This window comes from Lissotriton helveticus, chromosome 3_2 (genome assembly GCF_964261635.1).
Source record: "Lissotriton helveticus chromosome 3_2, aLisHel1.1, whole genome shotgun sequence".
NCBI lineage: Eukaryota > Metazoa > Chordata > Amphibia > Caudata > Salamandridae > Lissotriton > Lissotriton helveticus.
In genome coordinates this window covers 234,177,041-234,202,762 of record NC_136062.1, presented here as the reverse complement: position 1 = coordinate 234,202,762, position 25,722 = coordinate 234,177,041, and the positions used below count along the sequence as shown (strand labels likewise).

Here is a 25,722-nt window from a genome sequence, read left to right as displayed (position 1 = left end):
ACCCGCCCTCCTTATCAGGCTGGGATATGGGAGAGTCTCTCCTAGGCACTTGACGTCTGCCAGACTGACTCCTTGACGTCTGCCAGACTGACTCCTGGAGCCCAAACTCCTTCTGCGCCGTTCCTGCGTCGAAGAACGGCGACCCGACGGCGAGCGTCGGCCCCTCGACGTCGAACTGCGCTTCCTCGACGGCGAACGCTTCCACCTCGACGGCGACCTCCATCGCCTCGACGTCGTTCTCCTTCGCCTCGACGTCGATCTCCTTCGCCTCGACGGCTTCCTGTGCCTCGACGGCGATCTCTTGTGCCTCGACGGCGATCTCTTGTGCCTCGACGGCGATCGCCCCGTCGGCGCCGAGGATCCCCTCGACGACGACCTTCTCCTTTTCGCCGAAGTTGCCACGACGGCGAGCGCCGACGCCGGGCCACCTGTCGACGTCGAGTCCTCGACGCCGACGACTAAATCGTCACCGGTGATCTCGACGCCAGTCTGTTCAGATCCCTCGATGTCGAAGCCGCTTCGACCCAGAGCCCTGGGGAGATGGGGAACAGACTGCAGTCATCCCTCTCGACGCCGTAGTCGGTGCAATCGACGGCGACGGAGAATGGGGACGCTTGCTGGACTTCCTGCCTCTGGGGAGCCCCCCAGAGGCCTCAGCACTGGCAGATGGCACCTGCCCAGACCCACCTCGTGCTTGCAGTCTTCTCTCCTCCATGCCTTGGAGCCTGATCTTCTTTCTGTCTCTCAGGGTCCTGATGGTAAATCCCTGGCAAATCTCACACTCTTCAGGGTTATGAGAGGAGGGAAGGCAGAGGATACACACTTCATGTGGGTCAGTCTTGGCCTTCTTCCTGGAACACTCCGGGCATTTGTCAAATAATGCTGGCATATTCGACAAAAAGACTGCCCCAAAAGCACACCAAAGAAGAAATAACCAACGTACTTTGAACAAAGCACCAAAAAACACTTGAAAAAGTGAGAAAATCACAAAAACAAATCCCAAAAGGGAGATCTCAATGCTCCAGGGTCCTGCTAGCAGGAGCCGGAAAAAAAGAACTGAAAGTAAAAGGGACCTGCAGTGCATTCTGGGATACTGTGAAGTTCTGGAAGGTTCTCTTAAAGGCACAGTATCCTGTTTTGAGCCACATAATGGCAGCCTAAGGGGCTTGTCTGTCCAGGTCTTTCTCTCTATCATTCCAGAGGGTTTTTGCTGTTAAAGCAAGGGAATTCTGGACAGGCTTTGCTGTTTGTGGATTTATGGTGGAATTTCTAGTTGAAGTACTGGACAGTGTAGCCTGTGGATATAGGCTGCATTATCTGTCTTTAAATTCTCTCTTAAGTGTCTGTGCAGTTCTGCATTTTTCGACACCTTAAGAGATTATTTTTGATTGCTCCGGGGTCCACGCACATGGGCGGGACTATTCACTAGATTATGACTATACACAGAGATCCCCTACTACAGAAGTGGGCGTCGTCCTCTTTTCGCTCTGCACAGCTCTTCGATCCTTCTTATCTTCTTTTCTTGTCGCTTCTGGATCTGAGGAAGCAAGGTTCAGGGAGCCCCCTAAATACAAAATTTAAGGGCGTTACAGGTAGGTTAAGGGCAGGGACCAATTGGTCCCTTCCCTGGGATGGGTACACACCCTATCGTGCCACCCTATCGTGCGTGGGGGTGGGAGAGGGCAGAAACCTGTCCCTGGTTGGTTGGGTCCCCCCATCCTCAAGATGGCAGGGACTCAGAGTTGTGATTCACCTCGCCTCCCCCACATGAGGGGTGGAGTTGACAGAGGTAGGCACACCCCTTTCTCTCACTTGTTTTTCCCGCCGGCTCTCCTGCCCAAAATGCGGGGTAGAACCAGTGGGGACCAGTTGCTGAAAGCAGCAAATGGTCTGGGGAGGTTCACAAAGTCATGTTTCCCCTTCGTGAACCCTGCCAATCCTGAGGGAGGAGGCTTGGCACCTTGTCTCCGGATATTCATTGTTTTAGGCCCCCTGAGAGCAGCAGGCTCGTGACCCAGGGGTCCAGAAACATGACTGTGGTGGCAGCCTAAGCAGCGAGTCAGGTCACTAAGTAGGGCGAGTTTCAGGGAGCATTTCTAAGATGCCCTCTGTTGTGCATTTTACATTAAATCCGACACTGGCATCAGTGTGGGGTTAATGTGCTAAAAAGTTTGCTACCACACTTCCCAGTTTTCAGGGAAACCATTATGGTGTTGTGGAGTTCCTAATGACAAACTCTCAGCACCATATACGCTTAATGGTAGCACTGCACTTATACAGCCCAGAAATGGACTTGGGTACTGTAAGGGTACAGGGCTCATGCACTTGTACACTCACCACTGGCATAGGACACCCAACTAGAGGGGTGGCTGATGTATGCATGTATGCCAGGGCAATGGTTTGTGGGCATGGCACACAGGGATGTGTGCCATGTCGACTCTTCACTTTGTTCTGCACCAAGACACGCAGCCTGCAAAGGCAGTATATGAGTGTGAAGGTACAAGACCTCTAAGAGTAAGTGCTGCAGCCCTCAGAGGCCTTCTCTGGTCACAGTGCCCTGGATACCTGTGGTACCATTTACCAGGGGCTGACATTTGGCCTGAGATGCCAATTGGGTTTATGCTTCAATGCAATTTTAGGGAAGGAACATAGGCCCTGGGTACCTGATTAGCAGGACCCCAGGGCACACTCAGTCAAAGAACATCAGCAATTCAGCAAAAAGTGGGGGCATACCATGCAGAAACAGGGCACTTTGTCACGAAGTCCTAAACTAAAGTGTTCTTAGAGGTAATGTATGTTAAATGAATGTAAAACTCCCCATGTAAAATGTCTGTATATGCTTACAAGTGTCAAAAAAAGAAAATGGATTGAGAAAGAGGGCTCTTTGTATATGCTTACAAGTGTCAAAAAAAGAAAATGAATTGAGAAAGAGGACTCATTGTTTATTTTCTTAAAGAGCATTTGGATTAATTGATTGTGGTGTCATATAGTTCAGTGTACACAATTGAATAACTCATTAAATAAAAAATTGCTGAATCATGGATGCTTTAAGAAACAATTTAGTTTCTTCAATAGAGAAAAGATTAAGATTGATGGTCTTGGAGGTATCTCCTTATGACAAACGCTTCCGGCACAACTGGCACCATGCCAGACTATGGAAGCGTTGCCCGCTTAAGACTGACCTGCAAGCACAACAAGCAAGTAGGGTAAATTCTCTGTTGGGCCCAGGGGCTGCCATGTGCTGCACCTCTAGCCTGAGGAGCTGTATAGCCTCTTCAATGTCAGAGGTGTCAGGTAAACATACATATGAATCTTCTAGTGCTTGGCGTGGCGGGATGCATGCAGGGCTTCCCTCTTCCTCCTGGGTGCAGAGCATGTCTTCGGAGTCAAAATGTAAACCATTCCCGACAGGACTTGCCTCTGCATTTTGTGGTGTAACTTTAGGACAAAAGTGGAATGAAACACATTCTATAACATTGTCCTAGGTGCATTCTTGGGAGTCACTTGTTAGAGTTAGAAAATCTGGTGGAGCCAGTGTGCTTTTGCCTTGTGGACAAAGAATGAAGTTATAACAAGTTTTGTCACTAATTTTTTTGGAAGAAAAAGAAGTTGCAGAAGTCAGAGTCCAGCACTAGATGGCAGGAGTATGCAGGCATGTGCATCTAGAGCAGCACATTCTACATACACAAAGCTGTATGTAACAGGTGAAATAACACATGCAAAATATAGCTAATAGCACAGCAAGGATTGTACATGAGGGATAAAAGATAATTACTCCATACACACAGGCAGAAAATCTTTGATAATGCTTAACTACATACTAAAAAAATGAAAATTAAACCATGAAAATGTGAAACACATTTTACTTCAGAACATACCTTTTCAGTACAATAGGAACAGCAACAGATGGGTTCTTCTTCAGACCGTCAATGATATCTGCAGCCTTGTCAGCGTATATCCTCTGCAGAGCCTTTCGGTGGATGACCTCTGATGTGCCCCCCAATGTATTGTCCAGACGGAACTTAGCCTGTTCCTCAGCAGACAACCGCGAGAGCTTCTTCTGTACTGTCTCCAGCACCCGGATTGTCGCAAGATTGGTCTCCAGCACAACATCCAGCTGAAAATACAGGGACACTTAGGTCAGGCAACCTTATTTCGGCCTCAGATGACACAGCAAACTAAAGGACAAAGTCTCAAAAAGTCACACCACAGTGAGGCCACAAAAGTTACAATTAGTACATTTCTCAGACCTAACAAGTATGTGACGTCTGTAAAAGTAGCTGTGCTTTAGTCATTGGCATTAAGGATTATGCTACTTACCCAGTAAGCATCTGTTCTTGGCAGGTAGATCTGTAGATTCACATGTTTTGCATACTCTTGATGTCTGCAAGTTGTTTTTCTTTGAAGAAGTCTTTCCAGTCATGAGGTTTGGTGACTTCTCCTTTCGGTGATAGTACGCATGGGCATAAACTCCATTGTTAGGAAGAAAAACAACTTGCAAACATAAGGAGTATGTAAAGCATGTGTATCTACAGCACACATGCCTCAAACTGACTGATACCAGCTTCTCCGACAACAATAGATATGAAAGACAGCAGACCTATTTCTTGGACATTAAACAAAACAAGGATTCCCAATCAGTATCATGCTTTTAACACTCGAGTACTCTCATATTGAATAATGTGCCCCTAGATGATGGAACTGGTGATAAGAAGCTGCTTATAAACGACATGGCTACTACAGCAAATCACTTGTGCACTTCATTGCCATCTACAGATTACAAATGACAGGCAGCTAAGGGAAAGTATACGTTTAAATCAATATCAAATTCCAAGCTATACGAATTGGATCATCAACCCCGTAAATCTTTAGAAACAACATCCAGAATAGTGCATGTACAATGCATGTGAAGTAGTCTGTATAGCTGATCTGAGATTTCTGTGCAGCGGACAGGTTTGGGAAGTGTAAGATTCTGGCCTGGGAGGATAAATCAGAATCTCTCTACTGGAAGCTGCATCAATTGGAAACTTAAGAAAGTAAATTACCTTCAGCATTCAGGAGCTTTACAGTCAACAGCATGAAGGAGCACCAGAAAGGACTTAACTCCCTAGCATGTTGGAGACTCACGCATGGATTGGTTCATTTAGTACAGTTGTCTTTGTTCTACAGAAGAGAACAATGATTTCACATTAAAAAAACGAAAATTTCTTATATTTGAACCCTTCTTGGATCCAAGGAATGGATTCAGAAAAAAAATCACGAAATCAGGCATCAACCCACATCGAGGCTCTATCTCATTCCAGATATAAAAAGATATAAAAAGATGCATATATGCACACGGACGCCCTTTTTTCACTTCATTGTTTCAATGGCTTGTCGTGTAGCGTGACTCACAAGACTGATGTTATCACAGTCACCGAGTCAATTTATTTCACAAAAGTCCACTCTGTGCAATGGAAAGTTTGGATGAGAATCTGCAAGTAGATACCGCAAACACAAGAAAAGCATTATCAAAGATAAGCATCATATTCTACTGATGGATACTTCTACCTGTTCCAAACAGGAGGCGGAGTCTGAAGAGTGCACTTACACCAGTAAGTCATAAAAAACCGAATGAGCAAAATGGCTCTCCATGCAGACCTGAAAAAAGTAGTGCCTTTTGAAAGCATGGACAGAAGCTGACATAGTGGCTTTGCAGATGTCCAAGAGAGCAATAGCTCAAGCTATAGCCATCGCTGCAGCTCCCACCTTAATGGATTGAGTCCTAAGGACCCCAGGAGGCTCCTTTTTGCCCAAGGCATGACAGTTTGATGCAAAGGATAATCCACTGGATGAAGTTTGCTCTGCACCATCTTTCCATTCTTCTCACCAGCAAAACCAACCAACACCTGATCATCAACCCGATACTCCTTTCTTTCAATATGGAAGCTGATGGCAGGCATAGGTCAAAGTACCAAAGAAGGTGGGAGGCATAATGGCATGCACCGAATTTAAGGGTAACATCACTTTTGAAGAATCAGTTTGTTGGTGGCCCCAGTCTCTGAGTCTCACTCCTACACCCTGTGAGCAAGCTAAGAATCTGGGGGTATGAGTGGACAACAAGCTGTCTTTTGACTACCACACCAGGCGGGTGGTTGGCGCCTGCCTGGATTACGGCAATCTCCTGTATCTGGGCGCTACTGCCAAATGTATGCGGAGGTTGCAGTCCATCCAGAATGCAGCAGCCAAGACTGGTTCTCATGCTCCCAAAGAGAGCCTCAGCTAAAAGGGCTTTGGCTTCCCTCCATTTGCTCCCTATTAGGGAGAGAGTGCAGTTTAAGGCCCTGTGTGTTAGTCATCGGATTTTACAAAGGAAGGGGCCCTCCTACCTTCACGACTTTTTAACTTCTTATGCACCGACCAGACACTTGAGATCTGTTGGGACAGGAAAGGTGTGTGTCCCTCACATTAAGAGAGCCAGAATGGGTGGCCGCTCTTTCAGTTTTATTTATTTATTTATTTTTCACATTTTTAAAGCGCACTGTTAACCGAAGGTGTCCTGGCGCTGAGTGATCACTAGTATGCGTGCGCAGAGGAATTAGTGTGTAAAGAGCCACGTCTTCAGGGCTCTCCTGAATGACAGCAGGTCTGATGTCTGTCTGAGGCTCAATGGCAGCGCATTCCAGGCCTTCGCAGCACCCAGGGAGAAGCTCCTGCCCCCCAGCGACCTTTCCTGACTCTTGGGACTACAGCCAACCCCAGCTCAGCCGACCTTATTGATCTCACAGGCTTGTACCACTGGAAGAGCTGCGTCATACATTGGGGGCCTAGGCCATGCAATGCCTTGAAGATCACACAGAGCGTTTTAAAAACGATTCTTTTACGTACTGGTAGCCAGTGTAGCTTCACCAGATCTTGTGCTACCGATGCAAACTTGGGGGTACCCGTAATCAGTCGGGCTGCAGCATTCTGCAAGATTTGAAGTTTGTTTAGCAGCCCCTGTTGAGCATTCAGCAGCAGGCTGTTGCAGTAATCGAGTCGGGACATCACCAATCCTGTTACCACTGTCTTTCTGTGTTCATCCGCAAGAAACGGCAGGACTTTCCGAATGGTTTTAGCACATAGTGGGTTGCAGAAGACAGCGCGTTAATTTGTGGCCTAAAGGACAGAGAGTCGTCCATTAGTACACCCAGGTATTTGACCTTTGCCACCGGTGAAGGGGGGGCCCCCATTTCCTCTGGCCACCATCGTGGGGACCAGAAGTTATCTCTGGATCCAAATAGCAAAACGTCCGTCTTGCTGAATTGAGCTTAAGGCAGTTTTCTGCCATCCAGTTGCTGACCTCCCTCATGCAACCTCTGAACCTATCTGCCGTACTTTGTTTCACCCGGAAGCAGCGACACCACAATCTGTGTGTCGTCTGCGTATGATGTAAGGTTAAATCCAAAGGATCTAATAACTGGCGCCAGGGTAGAAACGTACACGTTAAAAAGGGTCGGACTCAGGGAGGACCCCTGGGGAACTCCGCAGGGGAGCACAAATGGGTCTGATTCAAAGTCTCCCAGGGCCACTGTCTGGGTCCTGCTGGATAGGAAGGCCTGCAAGATCATAAATGCCTTTCCTTGCATCCCACAAGCCTCCAACCGGTCCAGGGCTGCACAGTTGTGGAACACTCTTCCTCAGAGCCTCCGGCTGGAGTGCTCTGAATCGATTTTTCGTAAAGGCCTGAAGACCCATTTATTTCCTGCTGCATAAGGGTAGCCCTGTCTTAGGTTATATGTTGTTGCTGTTTTGAGTTTGGTACCTTAGAGCGGGGACAGACTGGCCCAGTGTAAGCATGCGCTCTATAAATGCAATTATTATTATTATTATTATTTGTCAGAAAGGAATCGTGTATATGAAGGTTGAACTAACAAAGCCCAAATCTCATTCTTGCAGCACACGGATGAGAAAACAACAAGAAGGAATATGTTAGTTAACCTGTAAGCATCTATTCATATCGTGTAGCGCCTTAGATTCATTTGCTTAGCACACTTCTCCCATCTAGTGTTAGGCTTGGATGTTTGCAACTTGTTTTGCTTCAAAGAAGTATTTAGTCATGCTGTAAAGTGACTCCTCCTAATTTCTGTATTATGCATGGTCATCAGCTCCTTTGTTAGATTGTTTTGGGCTAATCAGGTGAATTCAGGATAGGAGCAGTAGAGAGATAGTAAAGATGAACAAGCAGGTTATAATTTGATAAAGATAAGTGTTGAAGAAGAGTAGTGTGCACGTCAGCCATTAGCTTCCGGGGAGCAGAAAGGGTGCATATGAATCGATGGCACTACACACTGCAAATAGATGCTTACAAGGTAAGTAACATGTTTCATTAATAGCATGTGCTTATATATATGTATATATGCTTAGCACTGAATTTAAAGTAGTGCTCCCGTAATGGGGTGGCTAGCTAATGGCTGATGTAGATATTTAAACTAGAGTTTGCAATACAGTTTGACCCACTCTAGCTTGCTGGTTAGATAATACATCAACACAATAGTGTTTTGTGAATGTATGTAGGTTATTCCATGTAACTGCCTTACAGATATCCATGAATGAAATGTGTCCTAAAAAGGCCAAAGAGGCTCCTTTTTTACGTGTGGAATGAGCTCTTGGGGCTGCTAGTAGAAACCGTTCAGCTTTGTGGTAGCAAGTTTGTATTCATTTTACTTTTCACATTGTGATCTTAGATCTTGGTAAGCTTTTTGGAGGGTTTGAAAAAGTTACTTAACGTTGAGTTTTACGACAAGGTTTTGTCCTGTTGATGTAGGATATTACGGCTCTTTAACATCAAGCATGTGTGGAGCCTTTTCCGCCACTGAGTCTGGTTTCGGAAAGAACACTGGGAGCTCAATGGTCTGGTTTACAAGAAAAGAAGACACTACTTTAGGAGAAAATTTGTGGTTTGTTCTTCGTACCAATTTATCTGGAGGGATTTGGAAGAAAGGTTCTTCTAGAGTGAATGCTTGTAGTTCACTTATCCGTCAGAGACGTTATAGCCATTAAGAATGCTACCTCCTATGTGAGCAACTGTATATACATGAATGTAGTGGTTCAAAAGGAAGTCTGATGAAAACTAGATTAAGATTCCAGTCTGGTGCTGGCAGGAAGGAGGGGGGAATGACTTTTCAATCCCTCCATGAAGGCTTTAATGACTGGATTTTCAAAAGAAAATGTGGTGTTTATTTCGCATGTACGCAGCAAGTGCTTCTAAGTGCAGCCTAATAGAGCTGTATGCCATGCCTGCTTGCTGTAAATAGAGTAGTTAGCAAATAAGGTCATGTACCATAGGAGAGAGTAGTTATATTTGTTTTGCTAAACAATAATGCCAAAATCTCTACTTGACGGCACAACATCCCCGAGTGGTAGGCCTGCAAGCTTGTTTTAGAATCTTGTGGAAGATTGAGGTACCATGAATTATGACACTTCAGGAGCCAAAAAGCTAGATTCAGTTGTTTGGGGTTGGTGTGTATGACTTTTCCCTGGTCCTGAGTTCGAAGACGAGTCCAGAATGACATCTTCTTGTGTGGCATAACTGATAGTTGGAGTGGGGTTGTGAACCATGCTTGTCGAGGCAATGTTGGGAATATCAGAATAAATGTGAGGGATGTTTGTGAGCTTCTAAACCATGTAAGGAATGAGTGGGAGAGGAGGAAAAGCGTAAGCAAATATCCCTGACCAGCTGATCCATAGGGCATTGCATTTGGATTGTGGGTGAGGAAACCGGGAGGCAAAGCTTTGGCATTTCGCATTGTGGCGTGTGGCATAGAGGTCTATCTCCGGGGTTCCCCACTATTGGAAGTATGAGTGGAGCAGTATTGTAGCGATTTCACACTTGTGTACCTACTGCTGCATACTATTGAGCATATCTGGGAAGTCGTTGTCCACCCTTGGGAGGTATTCTGCAAGGAGATGTATGTGGTGATGTATGGCCCAGTGCCATATGTGCTCTGCTATGCGAGAGCTGTATGAAATGCTTGCCTCCTTGTTTCTCAATGTAATACACAGCAGTCATATTGTCAGTGCAGACTAGAACCACTTTGTGGTGAAGATGCTTTTGAGAAACTTTGAGAGCTAATTGAATTGCAAGAATCTCTACACAATTGATATGTAAATATTTATGCAGTGGGGGACCAGTGGTCGCACACAGATCTTGCACATCTGTCCCCAACCGTGTAAGGATGCGTCTAACAATGGTCAAACAGTGGTTTTGAAGGGCAAACCCTGCAAAAGATTGTTGCTGGGTCGCGGGCCTGATCAACACGAGATCTTGTAGGTGCCCTTTAACCCGAGACGATTGTAATTGGAGACATTGTTTTAGGGGGGCATACACAGACACACATATGGTACTAAGGAGATACACGAGGCCATCATACCTAAAATTCTCAGGGGGTGTGGCTTGGACGCCGATGGGGATGGCGGCGTGAGCCTGTAGCTCCGTGTCCGATCCCGCAATTTCTCCTGCTAAATCTTGCCTCAGAGCCGTTTTCGGTGCGGGCGATCTGGTCGGAGCACCGGGGGCAGTGAAGGAGCTCCTTATCGGCGACACAGAGGGCCAGGCGGCGTGTGCAGTGCCGCTCTCAGGGTTGGCGAGGCCGCAGACCGGCAATAAGATGGCGGCGGCCCGACCCGGGGAGTATAAACTGACAGGAGCGGAGCGCCGTGGAAGCGGGAAACGCCGAGGAAAGACGTTGGAGGGGCAGGCGGAGCGGAGATCTTATCGCGGAGCAGCTGTCAGTGGAAGATAGCGTGAATTGGAACCCCCGGCGGCATCCCAGGATCGGGAACACATATGCAGCATCTGTTACCTAAGATGGCGGCCGCGAGGGGACGACCCCGATCCCTGCTTGCAGCCCGTAGCAACTGCAGCTGAGGAGACTCCGGCCGTTGTTGCCGAGGAGCTGGCCTGCGAAGCGGCGCCGACCTCGTGAATATACGAGTGTATGGGCGCTTGGCACCGCTGCTCGGGGGACACGGTCGGTTACAGACACCGCATCGGGACTCCACCTCTGTGCACGACGGATCGCGGCTGCTTGCAGGCGGGGCGCTGAAGTTCCGGCCTGGTTCGTGCCACAACACGGGCAGACACCCGAGAGTGCAACTAGCGGGGTGGGGTAGCCCCTCAACATGGCGTGGCAGGACCTGGGAAGACCACAATAGGGAGGCGACCTCGCAGTGCCGCACCGAGCAGCTCCCTGGGCAGTGGCGAGTCCCGAATCACTGGTCCTGGCGCGCCTGATCAACACTGCAGTCTTTGCCCTACCAAGGTCCCGGCCAGCTGCCGTTTCTTGCTACATAGAGATAGCATATATAAGGAGTACACCGGAGTGCGGAGGTCTGTGAGCCACTGACTCCCTCTGAGAGAGGTGAGGCACTTCCAGAGGAGGTAGCTGAACCTCCGAAATAGGCAACTGATCTGTAGCACACAGTGGAGGAGTCCTGGGTTAAGCAAGCCTGGAGGACCGTAATGCCCACCGACCGGATCTCGGCTGCAGTTATAGCGCTGTAGCGTGGCGCACGGATCTACCGCAGGGGGGTGAGTGATAGGGGGAGGGGCTGGTCTGCGCCGCGTCCCTATTGACAGCCTGAAGGATGAACAGTGAACGGTGATCGCCCTACCGATGGCGGCGCGGCGGGACCGGCCAAGGCTCCCCTGCAAAGCAGAACACTGAGCTGGTGCACGCGGGCTGAAGGGAGACCAAGGCTGTCGCGGGAGCCAACTGGAGGGGTATCGACCGCGCGCGCACTGGGGATCAGGCAATCTGCATACACCTGAGAAAAAGGTGGGGGGCGCGATGAGCAGGATGGCCACGACCAGCCAAGAGATGACGCTGAAGCAGGGGCAAGATCCGGAAAGAGGGTTGGAATCTGGCCAAGGGGCTCAAAACGACCCAGAGGGAACGACGCAGAAGCAGAGACTGAACAGGCGTCTAGATGGGATACTAGACGCCATAACGGCGACCAAGGAAACCCTCCATCAAGACATAGCGCAGGTTGCAGCAGGTTTGGGTCTTTTGAGGGCGGATCACTCAAAGCTGGCAGATAGGGTGAAAGACAATGAACAATACTTCAGGAACTCAAGCCTGCGGTGGTGACGGCGGAGCATAAGCTGACTGATATACTAGACCGCTTGGCGACGCTGGAAAAAAGGGCGGAGGATTCCGGAAGCCGTAATCGGAGGAATAATGTACGGGTAGTAGGCCTGCCCGAAAATTCTGAAGGGGATGATGCAGTCGCTTACATGGAGAACTGGTTCAAGACAGTAGTGGCACCAGAAGGCCTATCCCCCTTTTTCTCCTTGGAACGGGCACATAGGGTTCCGGCACGGCCGCCTCAACCGGGCCGTCCGCCTCGACCAGTGGTGGTCAAAGTGTTAAATTTTAAGGACAGAGACCTGTTGATACAGAAAGCACGATCGGCAGGGCCTTTTCAGGTGGATAACAGTGCGGTCACGATCTTTCCGGACTACACTCAGGAGGTTCAAAAACGAAGGGCCTCGTATCTGGCAGTAAAAAAAGAACTGAGGGATGAGGGTATACAGTATTCTTTGCTCTTCCCAGCCAAGTTACGGGTGATTATGGATGGAACGACTCACTTCTTCCAGACTCCGGATGAAACGTGGACTTGGCTTGAATCATACAGGGCTGGTACGGACCGCAGAGGTGGAGGGGACCGTGGACGGCAGAGGCCTCTCCAGGTGCGTAAATCGCAACGCATCCGCAAGCGCAACAGACTCAAGAAGATGATGCAAGATGGCCAAATAGCAGCGGATAGAAAAGGGGCACTGGTGGCGACGGCAGTGATAACGGGCTCGCAGCGAGAGGGGCTATCGGTGGGCTCGGAAACTGAAGATGAAGGAGGAAAGTCTGGAGTGGACCTCTCGGATGTGGACAGCGCAGGAGGGCCATCGGTCACCCCCCAAACAGCGGATGGGATATTTAATGAGTGACAATGCGGGTGGTGGACTACTGATGTGTGGCTTTGATGGGACTGTTGACCCCGGTGGACTGCAGATCAGCAGGTACTGTGACGGACCATTGTATGGGATCTTGGGCTCGGGGTGGGGGCGCGTTCCGCCTCCCGTTGGCCCTGAACCACCCTCCTATTGCCCTTAAGGCCCTCTGTAGTGACGACTACAGAATAGACATAAGTGTGCTGTGTTGGAAGTTTGGATGGGGGCTGATAATTTGTTATTGGGTCCTGTTCTGGGGGGGGGGAGGGATGTGGGAGTTTCCGGGGGGGTTTTGAATTTGGGGTTGTGCTGTATTGATGTGGGCAAGCATGTGACACTGATGGGGCGCCTGAGGGATGACTACAATGGAGACGTTACCTAATTTGAAATGTCTCACATGGAACGTCCGTGGGCTTCGAACCATGTCGAGGCGTTGCAAGGTGCATGCATATTTGGTGAGGCGTGGCATTCAAATTGCGTTGCTGCAAGAAACTCATCTCACCAAACAGGAATGTACCACACTGCAGAGGCGGTGGCGTGGTCAGGTGTTTGGCACGACCTATTCGGCATTTGCAAGAGGAGTGTTGATCTGGGTGAGAGCGGGAGTCCCTTTTCAGGCCACGAACCATCTAGTAGACCCTGAAGGTAGATTTGTAGCGGTGGAGGGGAGGTTGTATGGCCGTTATGTGGTTTTATGCAGTGTGTATGCCCCCAACATGGACCAGGCCCGCTTTTTTGATGGGTTAACGGGTTCGCTGGCTCACTTCCTGGCAGGGCCAATAGGGGGGGGGGGGGGGCTTTAACTCCATTACAGATGTGTCACTGGATAGATCACACCCACCGCTGGCCGACTCCCCGGTGCGCAGACTAGCCAAGCATAGGAAGGACTGGCAAGAGAGGTGGGGCCTTATTGACGTATGGAGGGAGCACCACCCAGACATCAGGGACTATTCCTTTTTCTCAGCACTACATGCTCTGCATGTGCGAATAGATTCTATACTGTGTAGTGGACCAATAGCTGCCATGACGGCGCACACGGAATATCTGACTAGAACTATATCAGACCATAATCCTTTGTTGATTTCAGTTCAATGGCATCGTGTGCGATCAGCCGTACCCACATGGAAGTTGCGGCCTGATACACTGTAGGACCAGGTATTCAGTGATACTGTTCGTCAGGGTATTGAGCATTACTTTGAAGAAAATGGAAACACGGCAACTGCTAGATCTGTGGAGTGGGATGCCCTGAAGGTGGTAGTGAGGGGCCTATGTATTGGTAGGTTTCCGAGTGAACGGGCAACGGTCTTGGCTGATGTGGGGAAGGCAGATGATGTACTGAGAGACTTAGAACAACGAAGGCCAGAGCGACCGGACTTGCAGTTTCGGCTGCAGGAAGCTAGGGAACTGGTCGCGAAAGAGACAGCACGACTGAGGAGCTATGACTACAAGTTGTATATTACCAAGGTGCATGCGGAGGGGGACAAGGTGGGTACACTACTGGCGAGACTCGCGAACCCGGAACCTAGGGGGAGCCCGATCATGAGTATACGGGAGCTGACTGGAGAAGTGGTCCACTCGCAGGCCGCAGTCCTAGCGCGCTTCCTGAATTACTATACAAATTTATATCGGAGCCAACTAAACGTCGGAATGTCTGCTATTGAGACCTATCTGATAGGCGTTAGACTTCCTGTGCTGGACGAGGACAGCGCGAAGGAATTGGGTGTTGCTATAACGCTTGCGGAGATTAGAATGGCCATCAAGCAGATGGCTAGGAACAAGAAACCGGGGGTTGATGGCCTACCGGTCGAATTTTATGCGAAATATGTCCATGTTTTGGCACCCAGATTGCTAAAGGTGTACTCTGAGGCTTTGAAGCTGGGGCGCCTGCCTCCATCGATGAGGGAGGCGGTGGTGGTACCGCTGTTGAAACCTGGTAAGGAGGCTACTGATGTCACCTCATATAGACCGCTGTCCATGTTGACAGTGGACTATAAAATTTTAAGTCGCATCCTAGCTACCAGACTATTGCCACACATGACCACATTGATCCACACAGACCAAGCCGGGTTCATTCCCACTAGGAACACCTCAATTAATATCCTCCGCCTGGTTCGAGTGCTGGAGAGCCAATTGGAGCCGGACCAGTGGCCAGCGGTGCTGTCGGTAGACATCGAGAAAGCTTTCGATAGCTTGGAATGGGAGTACCTTGATAAGGTACTAGAGAAATTCAGCTTGGGTGCACAATTTAGGCGCTGGACGAGGGTGCTCTACTCTCTTGCGACGGCCAGGGTGAAACTGGGTTCTGTGATATCCTCTGCCTACCCGGTACGTAGGGGGACGAGGCAGGGATGCTCGCTCTCCCCGCTGTTATTTGCGTTAGCGATAGAACCCCAGGCGGCTCAGGCGCACTCTGGGGAGGAGTACAGTGGGATCGTAAGTGGTGGACAGTCACACAATATATCATTGTATGCAGATGATTTGTTGCTGTACATGGAGGATACAGGACTGGCGTTGGAGGGTGCGGTTGCAATGCTGTCGAATTTTGGTAGATTGTCGGGCCTTAAGGTCAATTGGACTAAGACGTGTATGTTCCCGGTGCGGGCGAATATGTCTCGTCCGCCCCTGACAGTGGATGTCATCTGGGAAGGATCATGCTTTACTTATCTAGGGGTACGAGTATATCACGATCCTACGGATATGCTCGAAGGGAACATAGGACGCTGTATTAGGGCCCTAAAGGGATGCATGGCCTTCTGGGCGTCCCTACCCCTTTCGGTACAGGGCCAGGTGGCACTGCTAAAGATGGTGGCTTTACCCCGGTTGCTTTACTATTTTCGCACATTGCCAGTATGGATACCCCAGCGGGTTTTTAAAGAGCTGAGAACACTGACAACTGACTTCTTGTGGGGACATGGTAGGCGCAGAGTGGCACTGAATAAGTTGATGAGACCCAAACCTGACGGGGGACTGGCGGTCCCTGATTTCGAGTTATATTATCTGGCGGCACAGCTGCAGATATTAACGCAGAACGTTGCCAGAGAGTTTCGAGGCCCGGATATTGTCAGGGTAACGGGCATTCAGAGGCATGTCCTGTCATATATCGTCATGCAACAGAAGTTGGAGTTAAAGGGCCTAAACATGGAGGAGAGGACCCTACGGCTTTGCTGGCATAGGAGCTTAAAGAGAGCGAGGGCGACCCGTCCGTATGCACTGGAGATCCCTTTGGGGAAGCTGACCGCAATACCGCATGGGGGGGATTGGTCCTCGTTACTGGAATGGGAGGACTTGGGCCTTCAAGTAATGGGAGATCTATATATTGACGGGGTGTTGATGCCCTTCAATGTGCTTCAGGAACAGTACGGCCTCCCGGATGGGAGTTTCCTATTATATGCGGCGGTGACAGCGGCGATCCAAAAGCACTGGAAGACGGGGTTCACGGAGCCCTGTACAACCCTGGCCAGTCAGTATGTAGTAATGGCTGCGGGTACGTTTAAGGCGGTTACCTGCCTCCACTCTAGAATGTTGCACGAAGGACTGGAGCCGCTCACAGCTCTGAAGGAAACCTGGGACGAGAGCATAGGGAAACCCATACCGGATACGGTCTGGGGGCATATCTTGAAAAGAACTTGGAAGGGGTGCAGAAATGCCCGCTTCCAGCAAGTGCATTTCTTTGTGATACATAGAGCCTATCTGACCCCAGGGAAGATACAACGGTATTTCCAAGTGCAGGACGCAGCGTGTCCGCGATGCTTGACTCCTGCAGCAGAGCTGGACCCTCTACTATGGAGCTGCCAGAGTCTGGGGACGTATTGGTCGGAGGTGGGGGAGCTTCTTAACGCAGTTACTGACCGGCAGGTGGAATACGATATGGCAACTTGTCTGCTGCTCTGGTTCCCTCACACAGCCAAGACAAAAATTACAAGTAAATTCATTGACTTAGGACATATTCTGGCCCAGAGGGAGATCATCTGGCACTGGAAATCGAGGGAAGGCCCATCAATCAGGAGATGGATGAACAAATTGCAGAAATGGGCTAGGAGTGAAGGTGTAGTACGGTTACGGCAAGCCACTCGCACAGCAAATGAGAAGGGCCTAGAAATGGCGAGGGCCTGGGAGACAATTGTACAAGCACTAAAGGACTATTTGACTGTAGAGAAAGATTAGGGATGATTGGGGTGAGAGGTTCCATGAGACAAGCTGATAAGTATGTATGGATCCTTCAGGTAGCGCGGAATTGATTGAGTACGTAGGATTGTGTCCCATATCAGCAGCGGTTGAGGGGGGTGGGACATAGGGGTGGGTCGTTGGAGCTCGGTTACAAATAGTGGGGGATGACTGTTGTAGTTTACTTCTGATATGGATGTGTGTAGGAGTTCCCATGCACAGATCTTCGGTAAATATATAGGAGGGTTACTTGTTGAGGATTAAGGGATCTAGAGCATGGGTGTTCCGACGTATGAATGGACAGAGCAAGTTGCTGTGGAACTGACGTCATATACTACTTCCAGACCACTGTATTCGGATGCTTCCATTGGGATGGGGGTTAGGAGTTATAGAAAAGCAGATACTAACTTGTGTTGCCGACCGGATACCTATCTGAGGTGGTCTCCTTGATACCTCTAACGGATTGGGCACGAACCCCGCCCGGCCTCCCGGATGTGGGCTGAATGGCTGTGTGCAATTTTGTTACAGAACTGTGCCTTATATTGATCAAGGTTGGGAAGGTTGCAATATTTCACTGTTTGATTGTGAATTTGCAATAAAAATATATTTAAAAAAAATAAATCATACCTAAAAGTCTCATCACTATTTTGAAAATGACGACGTCGTTGATAAAGAGGTAAAGCTGGATCTTTTGTACTCTTGCAGGATTGGGATAAGCTTTTGCTGTGATAAGAGACTAGGGTTACGCAGAGGAACAGCTGCACTTGTAAAGGTTGGAGGAGGGATTTTGTAGCATTGAGCATGAAAGCCAGCTTGTGAAGAAGGTTCCTTACCTTCTTAGAGGGCAAGCAAACAATGTATGCATGCAAACAAAATATGCATGACACTATCGCCCAAACGTCTAGGTATGGGAACATTACCCCTCGCGCATCTGAGATGAGCTACTACTACTCCTGCAAGACATTTTGTGAACACTGTTGGTGCAGTAGTGACTCCTGATGGCAATACTTTGAACTGATAATGCTGGAAACTTACTTGAAAGCCTAGGTAGTGTTGATGAGCTGGGTGGATTAGTATGTGAAAGTAGGCATCTTTGAGTTCTATAGCTGTCATGAAGTCTCCTTGCTGCACCAGTTGTATGACTTCTTAGTGCATTTCCATGTGGAAGTGCTCTGACTGACAGGATGCACTTGAGTGGCCCGAGGTCTAGTATATGACTTAATGTGCCATCTTTCATTGGAATGAGGAAATACAGTGAGTATACCCAGTGCCCTGGTGGTGCTTTGGAACCAAGTCTATGGTCCCATTTGAAGCAGAGCTCGAACTTCCTCTTGCATGGGGTGTAAGATATTCTCCTGACATTGCTTGTGCTCACTGTAGGATATTGGGTGGGGGAGATGTGACTGAGACAATAGCCATCTTTAGTTATCGAGAGGACCCACTGATCTGATGCAATTTGTACACCATCGGCGTAGTAGACCTTTATTTGACCCACTACTGGTGTGGAGAGAGTGGGATTGTGGTGAATGCGGATAGAGTCACTGGTCAGCGTAAGTGGTACCCTTGGAAGCGGATCTACAACCTCAACCTCTGTATTGTGTTTTATAGTATGCTCGTCATGTGTACTGCGATTGGCAGGAGCTTTGTAGCTTTTGAGAGGTGCCTGTGTCCTTGGAGGTGGCAGTTATGACTGCCCTTCTGTATTGGCCCCTCCAAAGGGAACCCATGTGCGGATATGATTAAGGTCACCCATGGCTTTAGAAGTGCTGTTCTACTTGTGGGCCAGATAGGTGTTCCTCATCAAATATTGCTAGACATCTAGCTTAAAGTTTGATTGTCTTAGCCAAGCATGGCGCCTAATGATAATGCTGTTGTTGACCTCTCTTGCGCTGGTGTCTGCTGCATCAAAGACACAATGAATTGTTGGATTGGATATAACCATCTTCTCCTAATTGTGAGCCTCTTGGTTTGTTTTGGTCAAGAAGGATGTGTGTGGCCCTTTTCTTCAAAATGTGAGTAGAGCTGAGTGTGGGCGTTTATGGCAGCGGATATTACTCTGATGTTCCATTACTCTGGTTTTTGCCATTCTAGTGGTCATGCCTATATAGCGTAAACTGCAGGGGCAAGTCAAGGTGTAGATGCAATTGCTCGTGTTGCAATTTGTGTATCTAATTTGTACCCGTTTAAATGAGGGGGTTAACTGTATCTCCTTTGTAGAGTCTATGAGGGTACAAACTGTACATGATTCACAAGAAAAATGGCCAGTCACAGGGGGAGACCCTATAGTGGGCGTTGGATTGCAAGGGTACTCGGTGGTGGTCAGGTGTGGACAAAGATATCTTTGAAGTTCCTAGTGCATTTGAAAGCAAACCTAGGTGGCTGCAATGTGAGTTTGCCTGTTTGTAGGATACCCCAATTATTCTTTATGAATTGTTTGATTCTGTTGGATTTGGGAGTATAGGTAGTGATGATGGAGCAATATTTTGCACGTTACGCGACTTGCTCGTACTCATGAACCTCGAATAACTATACCGAATTAACTCAACTTGTTTGTCTTACTAATTTCCCTTTTATTCTGACATTTGGGGTATCCGAGAGATGCTTGCTTATGTGTGTATTAACCTTAACAACGCTTGTCATTTAAAATGGCCGCTGCTTGGCGGGGTTTTCTTCTGCGCATGCGTTGGTCACAATCACGTGATGTGACGTACTCGCAGTTCTGGTGGGAATCTTTTGCACTTGCGCACTAGCATTAAGATGGCTGCTTTGTGTTTTCACATGCCGATGCTTGCGCTGCTGCTTTTGCGCTACTGGTTGTATGCCTCTAATACTAATGCTATAGTTATTATAAAGTAAGGGGTATAGAGTAGCTATTCATGGTATACAGAGTACTCATTTTTTCTTGTATTTCTAATTTGTTCTCGCTTACTTTTCATGTATCGTAATTCATGGGCCTGGGAGGGAAGAAAACCCCATCTTAGAAGAAAACCCCATCTTAGAAGTCCCTACTGCGCATGTCACCCTGGCAGAGGGAAGAAAACCTTGAACAGTGGAACTCAGCCAGCTGGCAGCCACAGCTAAGATGCTCCTGAGAGAGTGACCTGCGACCCAGCAGAAAGAAGCTGAACTGTACTGCAAAAGATACATTTGTATATATTCCATTGTATTCTGTAGAACTTCTCATGGGAACCCCAAATTCAATAGGCGGTACCAGAATATGTAAATGGAGACTTGTAAAGGTGAAATGTGGTTGGTGTGTTGACCTATCCTACTTGGGGACCAATCGGAATTAGTGATTCTGACACTTGCAACATTTGGGGGGTGGTACACTGACCCGAAAACAGTATAACTAGCCTAGGTTTAGCTAGAGAAATTGTCCGACTTGTCCGAATAGCTGACCTGTCACTGACCCAACGCACTCAATAGGTGACTTGATACAGAGGGCTGTGGAGCACTCTGTCCAAAATTTCCATAGACTCAAGGGTTTTGTTAAAGAAACCTTAAGTGCTGGCGGAGCACTTTGCTGGGGAGATCGATAACCCAATCGGGGTTCTGACTGATAGCTGCAGAGAGGGTGGAGCGCAGGCGTTGCTTCTGAACTGCGGGTGCTGGTCGAGCCTTGGTGGTCCTGTCCTGATCCTAATCTGGGTTTTCCTGTCCTGTACTGGGGAGTCCCTTCCGTCCTTGCTGTTCTACCGGCGACTGTCCTTCCTTGGGGTTCCTCCCGTCCTTTTAACTGACCCGTGGCCAGGGTTGGTCTTCACACCACTTTAGGTAAATATAGTGCTGAAAAGTCTACTCTGCACCTTCTATATTTTTCTTCTTTTGCTTTAATAAAGTCATACTCTTGCAAAATTGATTTTCCATGCTTTTTCGCATCTCTGAATGAACAAGTCATATATAAAGTTGACGTTATTCTAGCATGTTCCATTTTCTTACCCATCCTTTAAGTTCATTCAAGTAATTGCACCGGTTTATTAGTACGGTCTATTTGCACCTTACCTGTAGTTCCTCTTTATGGGGAAATATTTCACTGAGAAGATCTAGTATGCTCTTTATTCTTCCCCATCCTTTAGTCTCTCCTTATTAAGTAAAAATTCTGAAATTGCTGCCTAGCATGTTCCTTGTTCTTACCTTACTGTAGACTCATAAATGGTTGGTTTGATCTATTTCCTTTATGGATATGTGCTCTGTATGATTTTGGTTATCGACTGTTTGTTCATTGTGAACCTCATGCTTTCTGATATAGAAGAATTTTAGATAAAGGTTTTCCAAACTTCTTGAGTTTGTGGTTATTATAAAAATACAAATAGAATATATAAAGTATAAGTATTTTGGTGTCTGCCTTTCTTTTACAGTTAGCTCCCTGATCCATTGTGATCAATAGGTACCCGTAACGGTGGATTGGTAAGTCAGGTACACTGGAAACAAGATAGGAAGGAACAAGGTTTGCTGATAGTAGAGTGTATGATCACCCGATTAATGGATATGATAAATTGAAATATATGGGCCTGATACGCATTGTGGTAAAAAAAAACTGTTAGTCGGGTGCCCTGCGCGCTCTATCAGTAATTTTCTGGTAGCAGAGCTATGGTTAGGGACTAGTTAAAGTTAGGTAGGACTAATTAAGATAGGTAGGTTGGATGCTGCTAAAAAGATGATTTGCTGCTAAACTGTGAAAAAAAATTTTGCTGCTAGATTGATCAATCACGTGAAATGTTTTTGCTTTAAATTATGAAATGTTTTAAATTGTTTTTCTTGCTGCTATATTGATATACGTTTTAACAAAACTCGTTAGTGATTGTTATATGTTGTCTGGAATCCCCGGGGAATTGAATAGCGAATGGTGAGGAGAATCCACTTCGCTCTGAGGTCATTGGCTCAAGGAAAATTGGTGCAGGTTAGGCAGAACTGGAAGCACTGATTAGGGTTTTTCTGAATGTATGTTTGAATAAATGGTAGCAAAAAGTTCGCTGGCAAAACCTCTATTGTGATATAACCTAGTAAGGGTCACACGGAAGGAGTAGCAGGTTCGTCTAAGCTTGATTGTAAGCAAAGGAGTTCACTAGTGAAACTTTAGACTTAGTATATATCCCAGAAAGAAGTGGATGAGTCAAAGAAGTAGCAGGTTCTCTGATGCTTGAGTGAAGGGTAGGCAGAAGGGATCTACTCGTAGTATTTGAAAAGTAGACAAAAGAGGTTTACTTGCAGTGAAACAATTCTTTCTTTCTAGACACTCGAGTACAGTGGCAAATGTTTCTACGTTGTAAATTAAATAACGCACTTGCACTTTAAGAAAGAAATACAGTTTCCGTTACCTTGTAAAGGAGGGAGTCAGTTGCGGAGCTGCTCTGACGTCACTCTGTGCTGCGCTGGGATTGGTAGAGACAGCGGGTGTGTAGCGGAGCTAGTATTGTAAAGGAGGGGTGAGCACCGAAGTGTGGGAACTTGTTTCACGAAAAGGCCGCGCACCCATTGGTCAGAACATTTTGCGACCACCGTGTTGATTGGTTGTAGAAAAATAAAAGACACAGTTGGAATGGAAGTGACTTGTAAACAAAGTCGCTTGCGGGGAAGTATATGTGGCATATAACTAACCCGGAGACTAGACCTGATCCAAAATATTTAGGGTTTGGAAAAGAGAAGTGGAAAGGTCGTAGATACGACATTATGTACAGAAGCAAGAGGAAGATGACCTTAGTAAGCAGAGTGAAAAATTATTTCAAGAGAGACAAGCCTATCAAAACTAGAGAAGGAGTTGTCATTCCTTCACCTAATACTCCCGCATCTTTCATGATGTTTGATAAAGGGTACCACTCTTGTGTGTGGTTGGAAAATTGGGTGGAATACACTAAAAATGACGGAGTTTTGGCATTTCCGTTAGAAGGTACATTTAATGGCAGGATTCTGTTCAACTTGAGAACCCGAATGAACGATTTACATCCCAGACCCAGATTAACGCAGTACAAAGCCCTAGAGGAATGGGAGATAGAGGCATTTGAGAGGGACAAACCCCGAATGGATAAAGGGTTAACCAAATGGTATCCTAAAGTAAAACCCGAAACCCGAGAGAAAAGAATGAAAGAATGGAGACAGAATAGGATAGTAGAAGGATTATACCCTATGATGTCACGAGGAGACCCGGTGGGAGAGAAAAGGACAGAGAAAACAAAACATTTGATGACCAGTGGGATTCAGATGACGATTTACTGGACGATTTGTTCATGAAAAATCCACCTCCTTATAATGAAGGACCTCGATCTTCTAGTGTAGGGGATACTTGCCTCAGACCTCCTTACCAGGAGGGGCCTAAACCTGTAAATGTAAGAGACGGCTGTCAAATACCTCCTTATCAGGAGATGCCGAGACCTTTTAGCACAGGAAATCCATTCATGAGACCTAATTATGGTGAGGGACCAAGTATGACGCATCCCACGGCCCCAACCCTGACGCCGCAAATAGAACCTGAAATAAGCCTGGAGAGAATACTACAGGAAAGAGAGCAAGAGGCATTAATTAAACAGAGAACAGAATTAATTCAGAAAATCTCCCAGCTAAATACAAGTCCTGAAGCCCTGACCACCCCAGTAACTATTGGACCAGTCGTTCCTTTATATGGGGATAAACAGGGGTGTCCCAAGACACCGATAATTACCCCGGCTATAGTACAGCCAAGAAAAGAGCCCTTAATTGTAGATGATCAGGCAAGCGAATGCGAATCTGTAATTTCCTTGATGGATTTGCCAGTGAGGGAGCTGGAAAGGGGTTCCCAGAGAAGGAACACTCCTTTCAGTTCAGGAGAAGTGCAGATTGAGTCAGCTTCTGGTACTAAACGTGCCACTGTAGTAACTCCTGAAGAAATCGAGAGATGGAGTTGAGAACTAGAGAAACCAAATTCCCCGTCGAGACCATTATATATTTACAAATTAAGAATAGAATTGGAAGAACTGATGGCTGGAAATGTGGGGTTGGACAGACTAAATACCTTTTCTGAAGAAGAACTGCTATTTATCTGTAAGAGTCTTACCCGTAATACCAGAGTGTTTCATGAGAAATTAACAGACACTGCGGCTAGTATGGGAATAGATATTTCGAAATCAAAGCCCTTGCAGAAACCCTATAGAGCAGAGTTCTCAGACAAAGATCTGGAAAATATGAATGTGTCAGGAAAGAAGGTACAGATCAAAGAATTGTTGAACGTACTGCAAAAATGGGGAGAATTAGAAAAGTGGAAAGCCAGGTGGGCAAAGAAAAAGGAGGAGGTTAGGTCCAAACAAATGACTTCTGAGTACGTTCTAAAAGAAGCTGACAAACCAGAACAGTTATATCCCATGCGAGAGGTGCCAAGTGGAAAGTATGTGCACGTTCCATGGTCCAGACAGGATATTGTGTCCTTTACTAATGACTTCCCGAAATTACGAGAGAAGCCTGTAGATTGGTACCGACAGGTTGAGAGGTTCGTGAAGGTTCAAAAATGCCTGTGGAAAGATCTGGATGGGTTTTTCGATATCGTAGTTCCCGTAGATTTGTGGACAGAATGTAAAATTGCTGTTGATTGGCCTAGTAAAGAATACCGGAGGGACCCTCTCACAGGGGCTCCTTCTGACGATGTAATGAACAAATACAATCAGGTAATGTTACATCTGAAAGGAAAGGTGCTTGCAAAGGAAACTGATTGGACCAGGATAGATAGAACTACCCAGGATAGGGATGAAACTGTGCATTCCTATTATGAAAGACTGTTGCAGGTGTTCAAAACGTACAGTGGTATAGATAACATTGAGATGAAGGACATGACCCACTTCATTTACAGGTTTGTAAACGGCTTAAGACCTGAAATGTGCCAATGGATCAAAGACAATAACATTTGTTGGCAGTCTAAGAAAATAGATGAGGTTTTAAGGTACGCCAAGTACTGCGAGGATGAGATGGCTGACAAACCAAAGGCCTTAAAGGAAAAAGTCATGTGGGCACAAGTAAAATTAGCTGAGCAACAAGAAAAGCAGTTAAATAAAATGAATACTAATACCCAAAACCAAGGTTCTGGGGGTGGAGGGAAGCCCAAAGTAAAAATGAGCCGAGAGGAAGCTAAAAAGAAATTCCCCTGTCACGGGTGCGGACAGATAGGGCACTGGAGAGACGAGTGTCCATAAGCACGAAACAGTAACCCCCAAACTAATGATTTAAATCCACAGACGCAGAATGAAAAGCCACGAAAGACCCAGCAACAGGTAAAGGCGAATCAGTTGCCCCGAGCACCTAGACCGAATTTTAAGGGAAAAGCACAGCAGGGTGAAGACATAGAAATTTGGGGAGGAAAGGAGGATAGAAATGCAGCAACTTCGCAATTCCTGTTAAATGACACTTTCCTCTGTGATGAACCTTACTGACGGTGCCTGAGGGGGGAGGACAAGGAGTGCGTACTTGGCGCCTCCTTGCCGGTAGACCAGTCAGGGCCATACATTGAAGGAAAGGTTGAAGGAAATGATGTCACCTTTCTGTTGGACACTGGGGCTACCCGTTCTACTGTAAGAACAGCAGACGTTCCAAACCTACCCCTCTCGGGAGAAGCAATCCAAGTAGTGGGTGTA

General features: G+C 47.3%; 1 protein-coding gene across 5 annotated transcripts in view; it reads right to left on the bottom strand.

The window, feature by feature from the left end:
- The window catches only part of SIN3A (SIN3 transcription regulator family member A), an 865,613-nt gene that overhangs the window by 289,901 nt on the left and 549,990 nt on the right, over positions 1–25,722 (bottom strand). For all 5 annotated transcript variants that reach the window (XM_078685093.1, XM_078685092.1, XM_078685095.1 and 2 more), the window contains one exon: positions 3,879–4,117. In XM_078685093.1, the coding sequence (XP_078541219.1) occupies positions 3,879–4,117 (239 nt within the window). The remainder of the gene's footprint in view (positions 1–3,878; positions 4,118–25,722) is intronic.